Genomic DNA, 18,099 nt, shown 5'->3' with positions numbered 1-18,099 from the left:
CAATAACCTTGTAACGTTATGTGTGACTTCTAGCGACACCATGGTGACATCATGTTGTGTAATTTTGGCTGCCCAATCCTCACTAACCGGGATTTTGATATCCACAAGTGCTGAGATTGTAGCATCTTACATCTTTACATCCTGATCTGTCTATCACATGTGTGCAATATTCCTGACAGTGCAACCCTCCAAGGCCAGGCTCCCACACAAAAGGGGGCAAACTGGCCCATCGTGCTGTTATATTTAAATACGGGCCAAATACTGAAGCTTCCCCTTGTGATCCTGTTATATTGCATGTATATCCCCACATTCCCAAACCCGTGTGTACATTGTAAATCCCCTTTATGAGCAAATGTCCTTCAGTGTCCAGTTCAGTTTTTAGTCCCAAGTCAGAAGGGGTGGCAAACCACCCTCCTTCCACATGTGTCTTCAGAAAGTGCCATCCTGTGGGTTGCTTAATGCTGTTTGTTCCTCAGTTGGCATTGGCCCAGTCGCAGCCTGGATCCTCGAGTCTGATGGGTGTACCTGGTCTTTCAAGGGGCACCAAAACTGTGCGCTCTGCCACCGTCCTTCCCCATACGGTTGTGATCACTTTGGGTCGATGGCTGTGTGGCCCTCTCCGAGATCCACGTGGTCGGTTTCTTTATCCATTACCCCGTTCCTTCTGTGGGGAGTTGCACATTATGTTGGCTGCCTTTCTGAGGCTGCGGGAATTATAGATAGAGTCAGTGGATGGGAGGCTGGTTTCCGTGATGGACTGGGTTACATTCACGACCTTTTGTAGTTTCCTGCGGTCTTGGGTAGAGCAGGCTCCATACCAAGTTGTGATACAACCAGAAAGAATGCTTTCTATGGTGCATCTGTAGAAGTTGGTGAGGGTCGTAGCTGACATGCCAAATTTCCTCAGTCTTCTGAAAAAGTAGAGTCGTTGGTGGGCTTTCTTAACTAGTGTCGGCATGGGGGGGGACCATGACAGGCTGTTGGTGATCTGTACACCTAAAAACTTGAAACTCTTGACCCTTTCTACTTCATTCCCATTGATGTAGACAGGGGCAAGTTCTCCACTATGCTTCCTGAAGTCTATGATAATCTCCTTGTTTTGTTGATATTGAGGGAGAGATTATTATTGTCGCACCTGTTTCCTAGAACAGTATGTAATGGAACCTACGAGGGAACAAGCGGTCCTAGATCTTGTCCTGTGTAATGAGACAGGATTGATTCATGATCTCATAGTTAGGGATCCTCTCGGAAGGAGCGATCACAATATGGTGGAATTTAAAATACAGATGGAGGGTGAGAAAGTAAAATCAAATACTAGTGTTTTGTGTTTAAACAAAGGAGATTACAATGAGATGAGAGAAGAACTAGCTAAGGTAGACTGGGAGCAAAGACTTTATGGTGGAACAGGTGAGGAACAGTGGAGAACCTTCCAAGCGATTTTTCAGTGCTTAGCAAAGGTTTATACCAACAAAAAGGAAGGACGGTAGAAAGAGGGAAAATCGACCGTGGATATCTAAGGAACTAAGGGAGAGTATCAAATTGAAGGAAAAAGCACATAAAGTGGCAAAGATTGGTGGGAGACTAGAGGACGAGGAAATCTTTAGGGGGCAACAGAAAGCTACTAAAAAAGCTATAAAGAAGAGTAAGATAGAGTATGAGAGTAAACTTGCTCAGAATATAAAAACAGACAGTAAAAGTTTTTACAAATATATAAAACAAAAAAGAGTGGCTAAGGTAAATATTGGTCCTTTAGAGGATGAGAAGGGAGTTTTAATAATGGGAGATGAGGAAATGGCTGAGGAACTGAACAGGTGTTTTGGGTCGGTCTTCACAGTGGAAGACACAAATAACATGCCAGCGACTGATAGAAATGAGGCTATGACAGGTCAGGACCTTGAGAGGATTGTCAACCTTGTGAGGTTATCCATTTTGGTAGGAATAACAGCAAACAGGATTATTATTTAAACGATAAAATATTAAAGCATGCCGCTGTTCAGAGCGACTTGGGTATGCTAGTGCATGAGTCACAGAAGGTTGGTTTACAAGTACAACAGGTGATTAAGAAGGCAAATGGAATTTTGTCCTTCATTGCTAGAGGGATGGAGTTTAAGACTAGGGAGGTTATGTTGCAATTGTATAAGGTGTTAGTGAGGCCACACCTGGAGTATTGTGTTCAGTTTTGGTCTCCTTACTTGAGAAAGGATGTACTGGCGCTGGAGGGTGTGCCGAGGAGATTCACTAGGTTAATCCCAGAGCTGAAGGGGTTGGATTATGAGGAGAGGTTGAGTAGACTGGGACTGTACTCGTTGGAATTTAGAAGGATGAGGGGGTTTTTATAGAAACATTTAAAATTATGAAGGGAATAGATAGGATAGATGCGGGCAGGTTGTTTCCACTGGCGGGTGACAGCAGAACAAGGGGACATAGCCTCAAAATAAGGGGAAGTAGATTTAGGACTGAGTTTAGGAGGAACTTCTTCACCCAAAGGGTTGTGAATCTATGGAATTCCTTGCCCAGTGAAGCAGTTGAGGCTCCTTCATTACATGTTTTTAAGGTAAAGATAGTTAGTTTTTTGAAGAATAAAGGGATTAAGGGTTATGGTGTTCGGGCCGGAAAGTGGAGCTGAGTCCACAAAAGATCAGCCATGATCTAATTGAATGGCGGAGCAGGCTCGAGGGGCCAGATGGCCTACTCCTGCTCCTAGTTCTTATGTTCTTATGTTATCACTAAGGAGGTAGTGATGGGCAAGCTAATGGGGCTAAAGGTAGACAAGTCTCCTGGCCCTGATGGAATGCATCCCAGCGTGCTAAAAGAGATGGCTAGGGAAATTGCAGATGCACTAATGATGATTTACCAAAATTCACTAGACTCTGGGGTGGTCCCGGTGGATTGGAAACTATGAAACGTGACACCACTGTTTAAAAAAGGAGGTAGGCAGAGAGCAGGAAATTATAGGCCAGTGAGCTTAACTTCGGTAGTAGGGAAGATGCTGGAATCTATCATCAAGGAAGAAATAGCGATACATCTGGATAGAAATTGTCCCATTGGGCAGACGCAGCATGGGTTCATGAAGGGCAGGTCGTACCTAACTAATTTAGTGGAATTTTTTGAGGACATTACCAGTGCAGTAGATAACGGTGAGCCAATGGATGTGGTATATCTGGATTTCCAGAAAGCCTTTGACAAGGTGCCACACAAAAGGTTGCTGCATAAGATAAAGATGCATGGCATTAAGGGTAAAGTAGTAGCATGGATAGAGGATTGGTTAATTAATAAAAAGCAAAGAGTGGGGATTAATGGGTGTTTCTCTGGTTGGCAATCAGTAGCTAGTGGTGTCCCTCAGGGATCCGTGTTGGGCCCACAATTGTTCACAATTTACGTAGATGATTTGGAGTTGGGGACCAAGGGCAATGTGTCCAAGTTTGCAGATGACACTAAGATGAGTGGTAAAGCGAAAAGTGCAGAGGATACTGGAAGTCTGCAGAGGGATTTGGATAGGTTAAGTGAATGGGCTCGGGTCTGGCAGATGGAATACAATGTTGACAAATGTGAGGTTATCCATTTTGGTGGGAATAACAGCAAACGGGATTATTATTTAAACAATAAAATATTAAAGGATGTCGCTGTGCAGAGAGACCTGGGTGTGCCAGTGCATGAGTCACAGAACGTTGGTTTACAGGTGCAACAGGTGATTAAGAAGGCAAATGGAATTTTGTCCTTCATTGCTAGGGGGATGGAGTTTAAGACTAGGGAGGTTATGTTGCAATTGTATAAGGTGTTAGTGAGGCCACACCTGGAGTATTGTGTTCAGTTTTGGTCTCCTTACTTGAGAAAGGACATACTGGCACTGGAGGGTGTGCAGAGGAGATTCACTAGGTTAATCCCAGAGCTGAAGGGGTTGGATTATGAGGAGAGGTTGAGTAGACTGGGACTGTACTCGTTGGAATTTAGAAGGATGAGGGGGGATTTACAGAAACATTTAAAATTATGAAGGGAATAGATAGGATAGATGCGGGCAGGTTGTTTCCACTGGCGGGTGAAAGCAGAACTAGGGGACATAGCCTCAAAATAAGGGGAAGTAGATTTAGGACTGAGTTTAGGAGGAACTTCTTCACCCAAAGGGTTGTGAATCTATGGAATTCCTTGCCCAGTGAAGCAGTTGAGGCTCCTTCATTACATGTTTTTAAGATAAAGATAGATAGTTTTTTGAAGAATAAAGGGATTAAGGGTTATGGTTTTCGGGCCAGAAAGTGGAGCTGAGTCCACAAAAGATCAGCCATGATCTAATTGAATGGCGGAGCAGGCTCGAGGGGCCAGATGGCCTACTCCTGCTCCTAGTTCTTACGTTCATAAGGATTATCGTAGGGGGCTGAGGACACAGCCTTGTAGGGCACCGGTGTTGAGGATGATCATGGAGGTGTTGTTCCTATCTTTACTGATTGTGGTCTGTGGGTTAGAAAGTTCAGGATCCAGTCGCAGAGGGAGGAGCCAAGGCCACGGAGTTTGGAGATGAGTTTCGTAGGAATGATGGTGTTGAAGGCTGAGCTGCAGTCGATAAATACGATTCTGACATAGGTGTCTTTGTTATTTAGGTGTTCCAGGGTAGAGTGCAGGGCCATGGAGATGGCGTCTGCTGTGGACCTGTTGCAACGGTAGGCAAACGGTAGTGGATCAAGGCTGGAGTTGATTCGTGCCATGACTAACCTTTCGAAGCACTTCATGATGATGGATGTCAGAGCCACTGGACGATAGTCATTGAGGCACGCTGCTTGGATTTTTTTTTGGTTTAGGGATGATGGTCGTCTCCTTGAAGCAGATAGGGACCTCAGATTGTTGTAAAGAGAGGTTGAAGATGTCTGCGAATACCCCCGCCAGCTGACCTGCGCAAGACCTGAGTGCCCGTCCGGGTACCCCATCCGGGCCAGTGGCTTTCCGTGGGTTGACCTTCGAGAAGGCTGCCCTGACGTCTGCAGTGGTGATCTCAGATACAAGTTCATCCGTGTCTTCTGGGGTGGAGGGCTCGCTATCTGGATTGTTTTGTCTGCTGGGAGTAAAATGCTTTCCCATTTAGCTCGGCGACTATCTGAAACTGCCCTTAATTTCCCTGCTTCTAATAGCTGTACTATGGAATGAGGAGAGTGAAGGATAACGGATTCTAAGAGCGTCACTGCTTCTGCTGCCTCTATTGCCCCCGTGGACAATCCAGGGCCTGCGCACATCAATGGAAGCCTGCCACCACGGGACCCCGTCCATATGAGTAATAGGCTACTGGCTGCATCCTGTCCCCGTGTTTCTGACCTACCACCGCTGTATAATGTCTCCCCTGATTGTCACAGTTAGAGGTGAAAAGGTTGAGTCGAATCTGTCAAACCTCGGCCTGGGGCTAAAGTGAAAGTCTGCTTTAATTTGTTAAAGGCTGTGCCTTGCTCTGGGTCCCACTCGACTTGCTCCTGGGACTGTCTTCCTCCCCTGGTCAATCCTTGCAATGGCTCCGCAAGCTCGGAGTAATTCTCGATAAAGTTCCTACAGTAGTTGAACAGCCCCAATGCCTGCCTAACTCCTCTTATGGTCTGGGGTTTTGGCATTTCTAAAATAGCTTTCTTCCTTTTTACTGGGATCTTCCTTCCCCCCTTTGTAATCTTAAAATAAAGTTAAAAATCCACAGTCTTCGCAATATGAAAATCCCTGATCAGTAATTTTGACGCGTAGTGAGTTTAGAGAGAAAATACTGAAATCTCTACAAATTTGGAACACAGAGAACAAAGTTTTTAAATGTTGGTACATCATGACTACGTCTAACAAAGGAGCACATGGGCTCAGTCCACACAGAATGCCTCGTCTTCGCATTTAAATTTAGATTCCTTTGTGTTCTCCTTTTTTAAAAGAGCAGCCAAGACTGTGCGGAGTTCAAACTAATCATTTACAAATCCCAATTTATACATTTTGCTTTCGCTTTTTGTTTGCTTCCTGAGAATTGTGTTCTAAATAACTTCCACAATGTGAATCATTATTACTGATTTTCCTGTGGTGAACGTATTGCATTAACCATTCACCATGTATGTCACTGTATCACGCTGTTGCCCATGTGGGCTCCACCTATGGACCATGGTAAGATATTATCTGGAATGTATCATGTTGGTGCCTTTGTGGGCTCTGTCCCTGGCTCCACCCCTTGAGGGGAGGTATAAAGAGCAGTAGCCCTGTAGGCGGCTCTCAGTAGCAGAGCAGTCGCAGGCAGGCACTGTTCTGGTCGATTAAAGCCACAGTTTACATCTACTCTCTGTTTCGCGTGAATTGATGGTCGCATCAATTTAATCGATTACAGCACCACTATGGAATCGGCCCTGTTGCTCGTTATGCTTTCCCTTAATTTGCTCTGTTTTAATTACCTTTGCTCAAGAGTCGCCAGGTATCTTTCTGATACCACCTCAAGGTTCAAAGCCGAATACTGATCAATGACTCGATACACCAGTTTGAAATCAATGCATTGTGGAAATTATTTACACACACAGTCAATTATTACTCACGCACAAACTCTACTCGCTAAACTACAACTACTACTAAAAGCCTATACTTAGCTTCGGGGGGGGGGGGGGGGGACGACTCAATCAGAGGAACAATGGCCGCTGTCCGGTTCTGATACTGCTGGCTTCGAACTGGTATAGAATAGTAGCTAGGAGCGCCTATCTCGTAGAGTGCGTTGACCTTAAACTGAGAGCCAAAGGCCAAGGTGAAGATGAAGATGGAGAAATAAGAGAGCAAACTGACCTTGGGGACTCTGCTTTATAGTCCACAAGGTTTCGCGCCCTTTTGGGCGGACCCTGGACTTGGTCCCAATTAATTGGACCATGTCCCAATCGTTTGTATTGATTCTCTCCAACAACGGGGTCGTTCCCCAATCGCTGGGCGGGCCCTAGGTAACCGTTGGCCTGCCTTTGTTTTCTCACTGGCACCGGGGAGTCTGTCCTGGTACCGATTGTTTCAGTGTTTCTTTTTGTCCCCGGAGATAGCTCATTACTATGCCAATGGCTTATAGTTTCAGTTCTGTCTGGGCTCTGCAAGTTCCAATCCACAGGAAATCTTGTACCTGCTTGTTTTTCTAGTGTTGTCCATTTTTCCCTGTACTCTTTGCGAGTGTCCATTTTGGAATCGGGACATGGCCACCCCAGGTGGCTACAGCCCTCAAACCTGACCGACTGGAACTACACCCACAAGCCGTGGAGGCGAAAGGGATTTTTTTGCACTGGTTCCGCTGTTTCGAGGCCTACCTCGCCGCTTCCTCCTCGTCTTCAACGATCAGAAGCTGAGCCTCCTCCACGCCCGGGTGGGCCATCGAATCTCTGTACAACTCGAGGAAGCCTCCACCTACGCAGACGCCCTCGCGATGCTGAAGCACCTACACGTAAGGCCAGTGAACGAGATGTACACACGGCATCTCCTCACTACTCGCCGCCAATGCCCCGGGGAATCGCTGGAGGAGTACCTATGTGACCTCAAAGCCCTTGCGTGAAGTTGCAACTACTAGGCTGTTACCGCCACTCAACATATGGACCTCGCCGTCCGGGACGCCTAAGTGGCTGGAGTCAGGTCCAACTATGTGATACAGCGCCTACTCGAGAAAGGTGCCCTAGACCTGTAAGAGACGGTAAAGCTAGCCTCCTCCCTAGTAGTAGTGTTCCAAAGTCTCAACGTGTTCCCGTCTGATCACGCGACCCCCTTGTGGACCCCCGACCAAAGAGGACCCAGGCCTGTGCCGCGCGGCTGCCCGCCCAACACAGGGGGTTACCCTGCTATATCTGCGGCCAACATCAGCACCTCAGGCAGTGCTGCCCGGCACGGAATGTGAACTGCAGCGACTGCGCTAAAAAGGGACATTTAGCTAAGGTTTGCCTGGCCAGGTCCAAATCCTCAAAATCACAGGCTTGACTCTCGGACTCACAGGCCCGCAGAACCCGCAGTGTGGCAGCGTGTCTGCTGGCTCCGCTCCACCCCCCGACACGTCATCGGCCTTGTTTTGTCTGTGGGACAGCCATCTTCAAGCCCGCACAACGTGTGCGGCTTGCGGGGTCCGCCATCTTGGCCATCCTCACCCACGCGGCCCGCCACTTGAGACTCATGGGGGCCGCCATCTTGGACGCCATCTTCCTCGCCGCCCGACACGTGCGACTGACGGGCCGCCATCTCGGCCGCCAGCTGCAATGCCGCCCGACGTGTGCGACCAACGGGGGCAGCCATCTTGGGACCACCCCAGCACCTCCGACCACGCCGGCTACCCACAACTCAGCGCGGTCACCCGTGACCAGTCGCAGCCCAAACACTTGCGGAGCTTCATGATGGCCGTCCGGGTAAATGGACATGAAACATCTTGCCTGTTAAGTCCAGGAGCACGGAGAGCTTCATTCATCCAGACATGGTAAGGCGCTGCTCGCTCCCAATCTTACCAGCACATTAAACCATCTCCCTCGCTTCCGGGTCACACTCGGTGCAGATCCGGGGGTGCACTACCGCAACCCTAGCAATACAGGGCGCCGAGTACGCCGATTTTAAGTTATATGTACTCCCTGACCTCTGCACCCCTCTCCTGTTTGGACTGGACTTCCAGTGTTACCTCTGGAGCCTAACTCTGAAGTTCGGCGGGCCCTACCCCCACTCATCGTATGTAGCCTCACGACCCTAAATGTTGACCCTTCCCCGCTCTTCGGAAATCTCACCGCCGACTGTAAGCCAGTCGCCACCAGAAGCAGGCGGTACAGCATTCACTTGTGCGCTGGCTGTGGTCTCCATTGTAAATCCCCTGTCTTATTGCCTGTTTTAATATTTCTGGCCATCTCGGCCAGTCGCACACTTCTATCCTTGCTACTCTCCTGGGGCACCAACCCCCATGGCTGAACCCTCTTGCGGAATTACCCTTCGCAGCTACTCCTCCTCGCTAGGAGCGAGACCCTTCCACCGTTCAGCTTACATTCTTCTCCTCAGAATTAGGCTCTCTACGACCTCCCTCGAGGACTTCTACCTCGCAGATGTGGGCCGCCTATAAGCCTCGCAGGATTCACGTCGCAGCTTTGTCAGTCTTAACTCGGGCTTTCCACAATCCCTACAGGATTTACTGTGGATCCCCTTCCCTAATTTTAAACTCCGGTTTCCCCCGGGGATTAATTCAAACTTACACAGTCTGACTAAGTACCTTGATCATTACCTTAATCCCCGCTTTGGGGTTTTGAATTTGGATGTAATCCTCCCCCATGACACGTGGTGCAGTCGAGGTCACAGTCCCCACAAATCTGCCCTGCGGTTTTCTTCTGTCCCCTTCCTGCGCACGTCTTATAGCTACTACTCTTACCTCCTGTAATTCTTTACTCCCTATGTTCCTTAAAATTGCAGTTGCAATTATTACCTCTTCTCATACTTATTCTTGGTTTGGCCTGCCCACCAGGCCTTCTGCTTAGTCGCGGGTGCATCTGGGTTGTATCCTTTCTCCCTCATCTTTGTAATTCATTTACTATTGTGGGTTACAATCATCTGCACGATTGATCCCTGGGGCCCCCCATCTATCTTGCTCTACCTTGCTCTTGCTGCCTGTTTTATCTGATCCGGCAATCTCTGCCGCTCACTATCACACACATCACTCCTGCGGGGTTCCTCCTCCGGGGCTCTGCCCTCTCGCGGTTACTCCTGCGGCTACTCCTTTCTCACACTAGGTGAGATCCTTCTAACTCTTTCTCCCCTGATATCTTGTCCTATGGACTTTTACTTTTGACCAGCCACTTCAATCTCCAAAGCAAGTTCCTTAGCAAGTTTTCCTTAACTTAACTACACGAACCCACACCTCGGTTTCCCCCAACGAGTTTTACTTCACTTCACGCAGTCAGACTCTTCCTCCGTTTTGTTCTTTAAGATCGCAACTTATGGCCGGCCAACGATTGATGTCGAATTGCTCCCTAACTATGGGAGGTAGATTAAAATGCACTCACCCGATTTGGAGCCACATAGTCGCCGGTTGTCCTGTGTTGATCTCCTACCCTGACTACGCCAACTGTTGGAGGGAAAAAAAAACCTCAAAATCTGTTCTCGACTGCATGGTGTTGGTAAAACTTTGTTTAATTAGCAAAAACTGTGTGCACATAGGAGAGGCAAGTTCTGCTGCTAGCTTTAGCTCGCAAAAGTCAGCTCTGTTCATAGTCAGAATTACGTGCATATATATTTAAAGTTTTTCGGAGTCATAAGCAGGTATTGACGTCACTGAATCATTCGGAGCAAGACAAAGTGATCAGTATGCATATTTTCTGGGCCCCGTAATGGGAAAACGATTAAAGAATACAATGTTTCCGTACAATCTCATGGGTTTGTGCTTAACATATTTAACTTCTAGAAGAGGTGCGAATGTGTTGGACAATGGATCCCTGAGACTTACTGGGGCCTCCTGTGTTTCCCTTTTCATATTCAAATGCTCTGTCAAGTGATTAAATCATTTCCAATGTGAGTGACTTTAACCCCTTGCTTGCTGGTTTTCCCTTGGTATATGTTTAACCCCTTGCCTGCTCGTTTGACCTTGACCTGTATTATTACAATACTTTGAGACATCTTTATTATACCAATCCTGATACATATATCAATTTCTTCTGCTAACAAGAGACAAAAAAATCTGTCACCATCCCCTCTCCCCAACCACGACACCTCCCTTGAACCTGCTGATCACAACCCAGAGAACAATGCTCCCTCCTCTCCAACCCCATTCCCTCACACCAAACAAACAGCTGGACACATTGAATCAAGTCTAAGCAGGTCCTACAGGTCGCAGCTCCTCACCGCACTACATTCCCGTTTGCTAGCTGAGAACCTTGCTGCTAGCGAAGTAGCCTCTACTCGGGGTGAAATAAAGAAACAACAAGAAAAAAAGCTCCATAGCCTATCCTCGTTATATGAAACAAAAATCCAACACCACTGAAATGTTCAAATTCCCATTCGGAACCATGTATTCCCATTGCTATTACCTTAACCACTGCCTCCTACCCAAATTGGTTCTCTCCCACCCACAACTACGCAAACCTCGAATAACAACAAATGTATACAGTACATAAAAATCCCAAACAAATCTATCCCACCAACAACAATAGCAGTTCCCACACAACCCTTTTCACTGAATCTAAGGCCATGTTCTTTAACAATTACCTCCGCCTCCTTTGATGTATCAATCTAGTGGTCTTTCGGCCCCTATGTGATCCGAAGCCTCGCTGGGTACACCACCCTGAACCTCATTCCACTCTGGTATAACGCTACCTTCTCCTTATTAAAGGCCGACCATTTCTTCGCCAGATCTGCTCCGTCGTCTTGATATATCCGGATGGCGTTCCCTTCCCATCTCAAGTCTCGGTTTTATTTAGCCCACTTCAGGACCAGTTCCTTCTCTTGGAAGCTGTGGAATCTTACAGCCACTGCTAGTGGTGGCCTATTTGCCCAAGGCTTCTGCGGTGTGTTCAGTGCTGGAGGGGACATCTGTCCATCCCCTCCACCAGTTTCCCAAACATTGGAGAAAAATACTCAGTGGGACACGGGCCCTCTATCCCCTCTGGCAACCCCACAATTAAGGTTTTGTCTCCTTGACCTTCTTCTCCAGGTTATCCATTTTCTACTTCAGGATTTTGTTTCTCTTCCTCCGCCAATGAGGTATCTGCCTCCAGCGAAGTGATTTGATCGCTGTGTCCCGACAAACTTTCCTCACCATCTTCGCACCTCTCCTTGCTCCTTAACAGCCTTCATGATTTTCTGCTCCTTCTCCCGAATCGAACCAAGCGCCTCCTTAATCGACTTTTGAGGATTTCCATCATCACCTGCCCTTGTATTTTGAAGTACTTCCCAAAGTTTCAGCAGTCTTTTTTGAAACTTTTGCCATTTTATCGACCGGTTCAGTAAACCTTTAGATGAGCCAAGTTTATTCACCAAAGTTCCCTCGGATGGCGGCAAAAACTACCAAAAAAACAAGTACCCTGGCAGGAACTACTGATGTGTGACCTTCTACATGCCGCCACGGGATGTCCTGACCAATGTTTTATGTAAGAAATGGAATGGAAAACTTGGAAAAGTCATAGAATTTGTAAATGATTTTCCCAAGCCTGGAAATGCCATAGGAGTTTCCACAAAGACCCAAGTCATTGGAAAGTCATGGAAATTTAAAGGCAGGGATGAAACTTTACTGACTTTGGATGGAATTCCAAACTTTTCCGATGGATTTGTAATGTCTTCCGATGTCTACTTCCCACTCGCCAAATTTTCCTGGCCCTCCTTTCTTGCTTGCCTATGTGAGGTGTGTTTATTATCATCAGTTGCAGATTTTTGTTACGGAGATGGAGGACTCAGCAGGTACTTTTTTCAGAGCTGGAGCATGATAAGCGAGGTAAGGCAGAGCAGGAATAAACACTTAGTGGAGGAGAGGATGTTGAAAATCATGCTGCATGTCTGCATTCGAGAACTACTTGCTCTGATCTTGTGGGTAAGACCCACTGACAATTTATTGTTCATCATGGGTAAGTCATGGTCACTGTCCGTGTAGAGTTTGCACATTCTCCTCGTGGCGATGTTGGTCTCATCTCCACAACCCAAAGATGTGCAGGGTAATTGGATTGGCCATGCTAAATTACCCCTTAATTGGAAAAAAATGAATTGGGCACTCTAAATTTTAAAAAAACATGGATAAATCATGGAAAGTCACTGAACTTTAATTTACTAAAAGTGTACCCTGTTTGTACTTCTGTGTTTAATCTGCCATGAGTCTGTTCAATTTCACCAATCTGTCTTTATCCTCTTGAAGGTTACTATCCCCATTGTTTATTACATTTGAGTTTTGTGCCATCTGCAAACTTGAAAATTATGCCCTCTATATCGAAAAGAACAGAACTAATACTGACCACTGGGGAACACCATTGTGCATAGGAGAACTACTGATGGATTATATTTTATGAATACGTCCTCGTTTTCTTGTGGTTATGAATGCAATATTTCCTGTGGCTTCAAATAACATTGTGTAGTCAGTTATTCGAACCTGTGTATGCACATTTATCTGTATTGCTCATGTTTGCGCTTTGTTTGGCCCCTTGTTCCGCACTGTAACCAATCACTGTTTTGTCGATGTACCATTTGTCAATGTTCTCTGTGGTTATTCTTGTGTCTACGATGTATGTTCTGTGTACGTTCCTCGGCCACAGAAAAATACTTCTCTCTGTACTTCGGTACATGTGACAATAAATCAAATCAAATCAAAACCAAATCTGTTGGAAATTAAAGTGAGTGCTGAGAAGTTAAAATTGGCAGTACAACATTGTTTTTGAGATCATGGCCCGTTACTTCCGAGCTCTGGGGCAATGTGTCTGGTGGATACCCCAAAGATGCAGTGAGGAAAACCACCTCTCTCCCACCAGAGGATCTCTGATAAGGATTCATGGAAATCGCCTGGGAAGTTTCAAACCTCCGATGGGCAATTGCTCTGCATCGGGAACCATCAAAAAATTCAATTAATAATGCAAACTTTGGCTGGCTCTGACTGTCTTCCAACAATAGATACCCAGCCCGTTGCAGGCTCCTCTGACTAATCATCCCCCATCTTCACATTCCCTTGACTATGCCACCTCCCTTGCACTCCCTCCTGATCCCTGCCCCAATCCTACCCACTTACCTTACAAACCTGGCTTTAATGTGGCTGGACCTTTAAACTGATTTACGGCAGCTAGTGCTGTGAAAAAAGGGGCCTGGTCACTTTATTTTCGACTGTGCAGACTTGACTGAAGGTCTCAGGAATGCGTTGGCCTACATGGTTCTTGTTTGTCTTGGTAGGCCGGCGAGAGAGGATTGCTTTGATTTTGTGGTAGGAAACTAGGAACAGAGTGGCAATTTGACTCTGATTGTCATTTCACAGACTTTCACGCCCCATGTGATCCTTACAGTGAATCTGAGCTTGCATTGACACAAAGCTTAATTCTGTGAGGGGATTTGGGAATGAAAGTTGTCACATCTGTTCTGGCAATAAAATAATGTTTTCTTAGGATATCAAATGTCATTTTTGCCTCCTCAGTTTAGGATTCAGGTTTTAGCAGTGAACGCTAAACCTTAGGATCTGTGGAACTCATTGCCACAGGAGTCTGTGGAGGCCAAGTCACTGGGTGTCTTTAAGACATAGACAAATAGGTTCCTGATTAATAAGGGAATCGAGGGTATTGGGGAGAAGGCGGGAGGAAGGGGATGGGAAGCATATCAGCCATGATTGAATAGCGGAGCATACTCGATGGGCCAAATGGCCTAATTCTGCTTCTATGATCTTACGGCATAAACTGATTTGCAGCTTTCTTATTGAATTAGTAAAAGAATCAGCTTGTATGAATCCTTATAATTATAGAACAAAATCTCCCATCAAACATGAATAATAGTGTTTCTAGAGGTTGACAGTTATGAATGAATGATATTGTTCTCCTAGTTTTAATTTCCATGACAGATTTAACTGAAAAAGTGCACCTGGTCAAACCATTCGAATATATTTAAGAATCTGAAGACTTGTTTGAACCATTCCCACCTGAATAATTTCCCATTTACCAGTTTTCTCCATGGCTGTTTCTTTATTTTACTGTACTTACTGTTCATATGCAAGCGTACATAATTCTTGCTTGTAAATTTATCACAAATAAGTTGTGTTTTAAACAGAAAATGCTGGCTAAACTCAGCATGTCTAGCAGTATCTGTTGGGTGAAACATTGTTAACGTTTCGGGTCTAAATGATCCTTCTCCAGAAGGGTCTTTGCTTTTACCTTGCTTTTCATGGAAAAGAAAATTGCTTTAGATTTTACTGCGCTTACTTTGTCCACAATTCTTCATTGATGCATAGGTCTTGGCCATGTTCTGTGAATGAAATGAAAAAATGAAAATCGCTTATTGTCACAAGTAGGCTTCAATGAAGTTACTGTGAAAAGCCCCTAGTCGCCACATTCCGGCGCCTGTTCGGGGAGGCTGTTACGGGAATGGCCAATCGTACTCGTTGTGGGCAGCAAAGTAGGTTGCACCCTTGTTGAAGCTCCTGAGCTGAAATTATGACTCTGGGAACCTGTCACTCAGTGGATGTAAATGATCCTGTGACACTACTTTGAAGAACTAATTTGATGAAGAGCTCTCAATCAAGATCACAAGGACTACTGGTTGTTATCACTTTACAGATTGTGGGATTTTTTTGTGTGCAATTTAGTTTCCATGTTTCCTAAATCTCAACAGGGATTATGCTTTATTGGTTGCTGGAGACATCTGGTGGTCATGAATGGCACTATATAAATGCAGTACTACTATTTGGCGCAGAATGTACATGCTTTCAGTCGTGTCTCAGTTTGTATCACTCTTGCCTGAGAGTCAGAAGGTTGTAAGTTCAAGTTCCACTCCATATACTTGAATACAAAGATCATGGCTGATATTCCAATGCAGTACTGAGGGAATGCTGCACTGCTAGAAAATGCCGTGCATTTTGGATGAAATGGTAAACCTAGGCCTCCATCTGCATTCTTAGGTGAATGTGAATGAACATTCATGGCTCATTATCAAAGAAGAGTAGCGGAGTTCTCCATTGGCACCTGGCCAATGTTATCCCTCAATCAACATTGTTAAAAACTGATATGCTGATCGTGATCACATTGCTGCTTTTGGGAACTTGCTGTGTGCTCATTGGCTATCACGTTTCCTGCATTACAACAGGGTCTATCAATACTTCAAAAATGTTTCATTGGCTGTGAAGCACTTTGAGACTTCCCGATGTCATGAAAGGTACAATATAAATGTAAGTTTTTTTCATTTAAAAGTTTGATGTGTGATACTTAAAGTGTGATGGAAAATGTACACCAGAAGCACTTTGTATGATATTCAATGTTGGACACACTTGTTGCTGAGCTCCTCATTCATATTTGTATTACCTCCTGTCTGCTTCAGTGTTCTCCTGGTTGTTCTCCCTTCCTCCATTCTCGAAACCTGTGCTCACCCAAAACTCCGCCACCTAAACCCTAATTTCACCAAGTCCCGTTCTGCTCACTGGCCTAAATTGGTTCCTGGTCCAGCATCGCCACCCCTCGATTTTACAATTCACACCCTTATTTTCAAATTCCAATTCTGGCCTCTTGTGCATTCCTAATTTTAATCGTTCCATCATTGGTTGCAGTGTCTTCAACTGCCTCGTCACTAAGCTCAGGAATTATCTCCCTAAGCCTTCTTGTCTCTCTAAATGTCTCTCCTCGTGTAAGCTAGTGGTTTTCAAACTTTTTTTCCCGGAATCCAGTTCGACCAGCCTTTGTGACCCACGCCGACCGACCTTCGTGACCCACCATTATTTCTTACCTTTAATGTGACAGGTGAGCCTGCTTGGGCCTCACGATCTCACTTGCTTTGTCATTCAATGTTACTTTTCTGCTGAGGACTTCAGCTGACGATTTAAGTTCTTGCTGCATCCTTTGAACAAAATCAAGCGGTTTGTCCTTGTATTCGCCATGCTTAGTCTTCAAATGCCTTTGACGTTTTGAGGGTATTAAACTTCCATTTGCCAGTTCTTTCCTGCATATCACACTTGGGCTTTGTATCCTGATTTGTATTGACATTTTAATTAAACCATAACTCAAGGAATCATCTTTTATACTGCTTTATTCCTGATTTCAGCTTCTTAATGTGTTGTTCACCAGAGGCCCTGAACCTCTCACCAGCACTGCTTTGTCCTGCCATGGACTCTCCTGACAGGGCTGTCCAGCAGATTTTGTTGTGAGATGCTGGATGTGTCTGTGCCTTTGGCCCTCACTTTCTTATTATGAAATGATCCATCTTCAGCTCTTCACAGTCCTGTTGCCTTGCTTGAAAGCAGCTACAAAATGGAGGAATCTCTCCTCCGTGATTTTGCGCCCAAAGCATGGATATACAGGGCACGTAATGTCAGTGTACATACGGGTGCACGACCTGCTCTCTGCCGTCGCTTCTGGAAGGAAGACTCCATTGTTTTTCATTGTTTTTCAAAAAGAATTTTGTCCTGGGACAGCGTGCTGACGCCAGGAGGCGGCAGTCTGCACTGCTGGGTTCTAGGCATGTACACTGCCCGACCCACCTAAGGGGGTACAGTCTAGCTGGTAATCGCAAGCCAACTGCGGCTGTCATTTTTAAAAGCCGGTCATGGCAGTTGGACGCTTGCCGCGATCAGGAACCTGCAGGTCGCGATTTTGAGTTTGAAAAACCCTGCTATAAACCACTCCTTGAAGCCTACATCTTTCCCTTATCCTGATATCATTTTATGTGATCAGTATTACATTTTGTCTGATAATTTGCCTGTTGGGGCAGCAAGGTAGCACAAGTGGATAGCACTATGGCTTCACAGCGCCAGGGTCCCAGGTTCGATTCCTCGCTGGGTCACTGTTTGTGCGGAGTCTGCACGTTCTCCTCGTGTGTGCGTGGATTTCCTCCGGGTGCTCCGGTTTCCTCTCACAGTCCAAAGACGTTTAGTTTAGGTGAATTGACCATGATAAATTGCCCTCCGTGATCAAAAAGGTTAGGAGGGGTTATTGGGGTTGCGGGGATAGAGTGGAAGTGAGGGTTTAAGTGGGTTGGTGCAGACTCGATGGGCCAAATGGTCTCCTGCACTTTATGTTCTATGTTTAAAAGTATTATAAATTCTTGTTTGTTGCACCATCCATGTCAAGGTTTTGTAATGCTTTGATTATGCCTGATTATTTTAAAATTATGTTAAAATTACCCTTCCTAATTTTTCAGGTCACCCAGCACTTGGCGGTGCAGCTGCTTACTAAATTGCCATTACCATCTTTGTCTTTAGGTGGCACTGTGGGTAAGTTTCTCTCATATTTATTAAACTGTTTATTTTCCACAAAGTGAGGATTATTTAAATTCATCAGTGAGCTGCCATAAATCAGATTTTACATTCTTATTTACGTGTTCCTGCTCTTCTTTGCTCATCTGTCTTTCTTTTTCCTCGATCTCTGCTGTTCAGTTGCAGTCATTCACACCATTGCTAAAGCCATCTTTTGATTTGACACTGTCTCATTGTCACCTCCTTTTGTCCTTTAATTATTCCTGCCCTCCACTCTGTTGTCT

At 45.6% G+C, this 18,099-nt stretch overlaps 1 protein-coding gene across 2 annotated transcripts in view; it reads left to right on the top strand.

The window, feature by feature from the left end:
* tbc1d5 (TBC1 domain family, member 5) overlaps positions 1-18,099 on the top strand; it is a 604,945-nt gene that overhangs the window by 149,761 nt on the left and 437,085 nt on the right. For both annotated transcript variants that reach the window (XM_038797832.1, XM_038797833.1), the window contains one exon: positions 17,761-17,833. In XM_038797832.1, coding sequence (XP_038653760.1) covers positions 17,761-17,833 — 73 coding nt within the window. The remainder of the gene's footprint in view (positions 1-17,760; positions 17,834-18,099) is intronic.

This window comes from Scyliorhinus canicula, chromosome 5, assembly GCF_902713615.1.
Source record: "Scyliorhinus canicula chromosome 5, sScyCan1.1, whole genome shotgun sequence".
Taxonomy (NCBI): domain Eukaryota; kingdom Metazoa; phylum Chordata; class Chondrichthyes; order Carcharhiniformes; family Scyliorhinidae; genus Scyliorhinus; species Scyliorhinus canicula.
The sequence above is the reverse complement of the archived record's forward strand: the minus strand, read 5'-3'. Positions and strand labels throughout refer to the sequence as shown.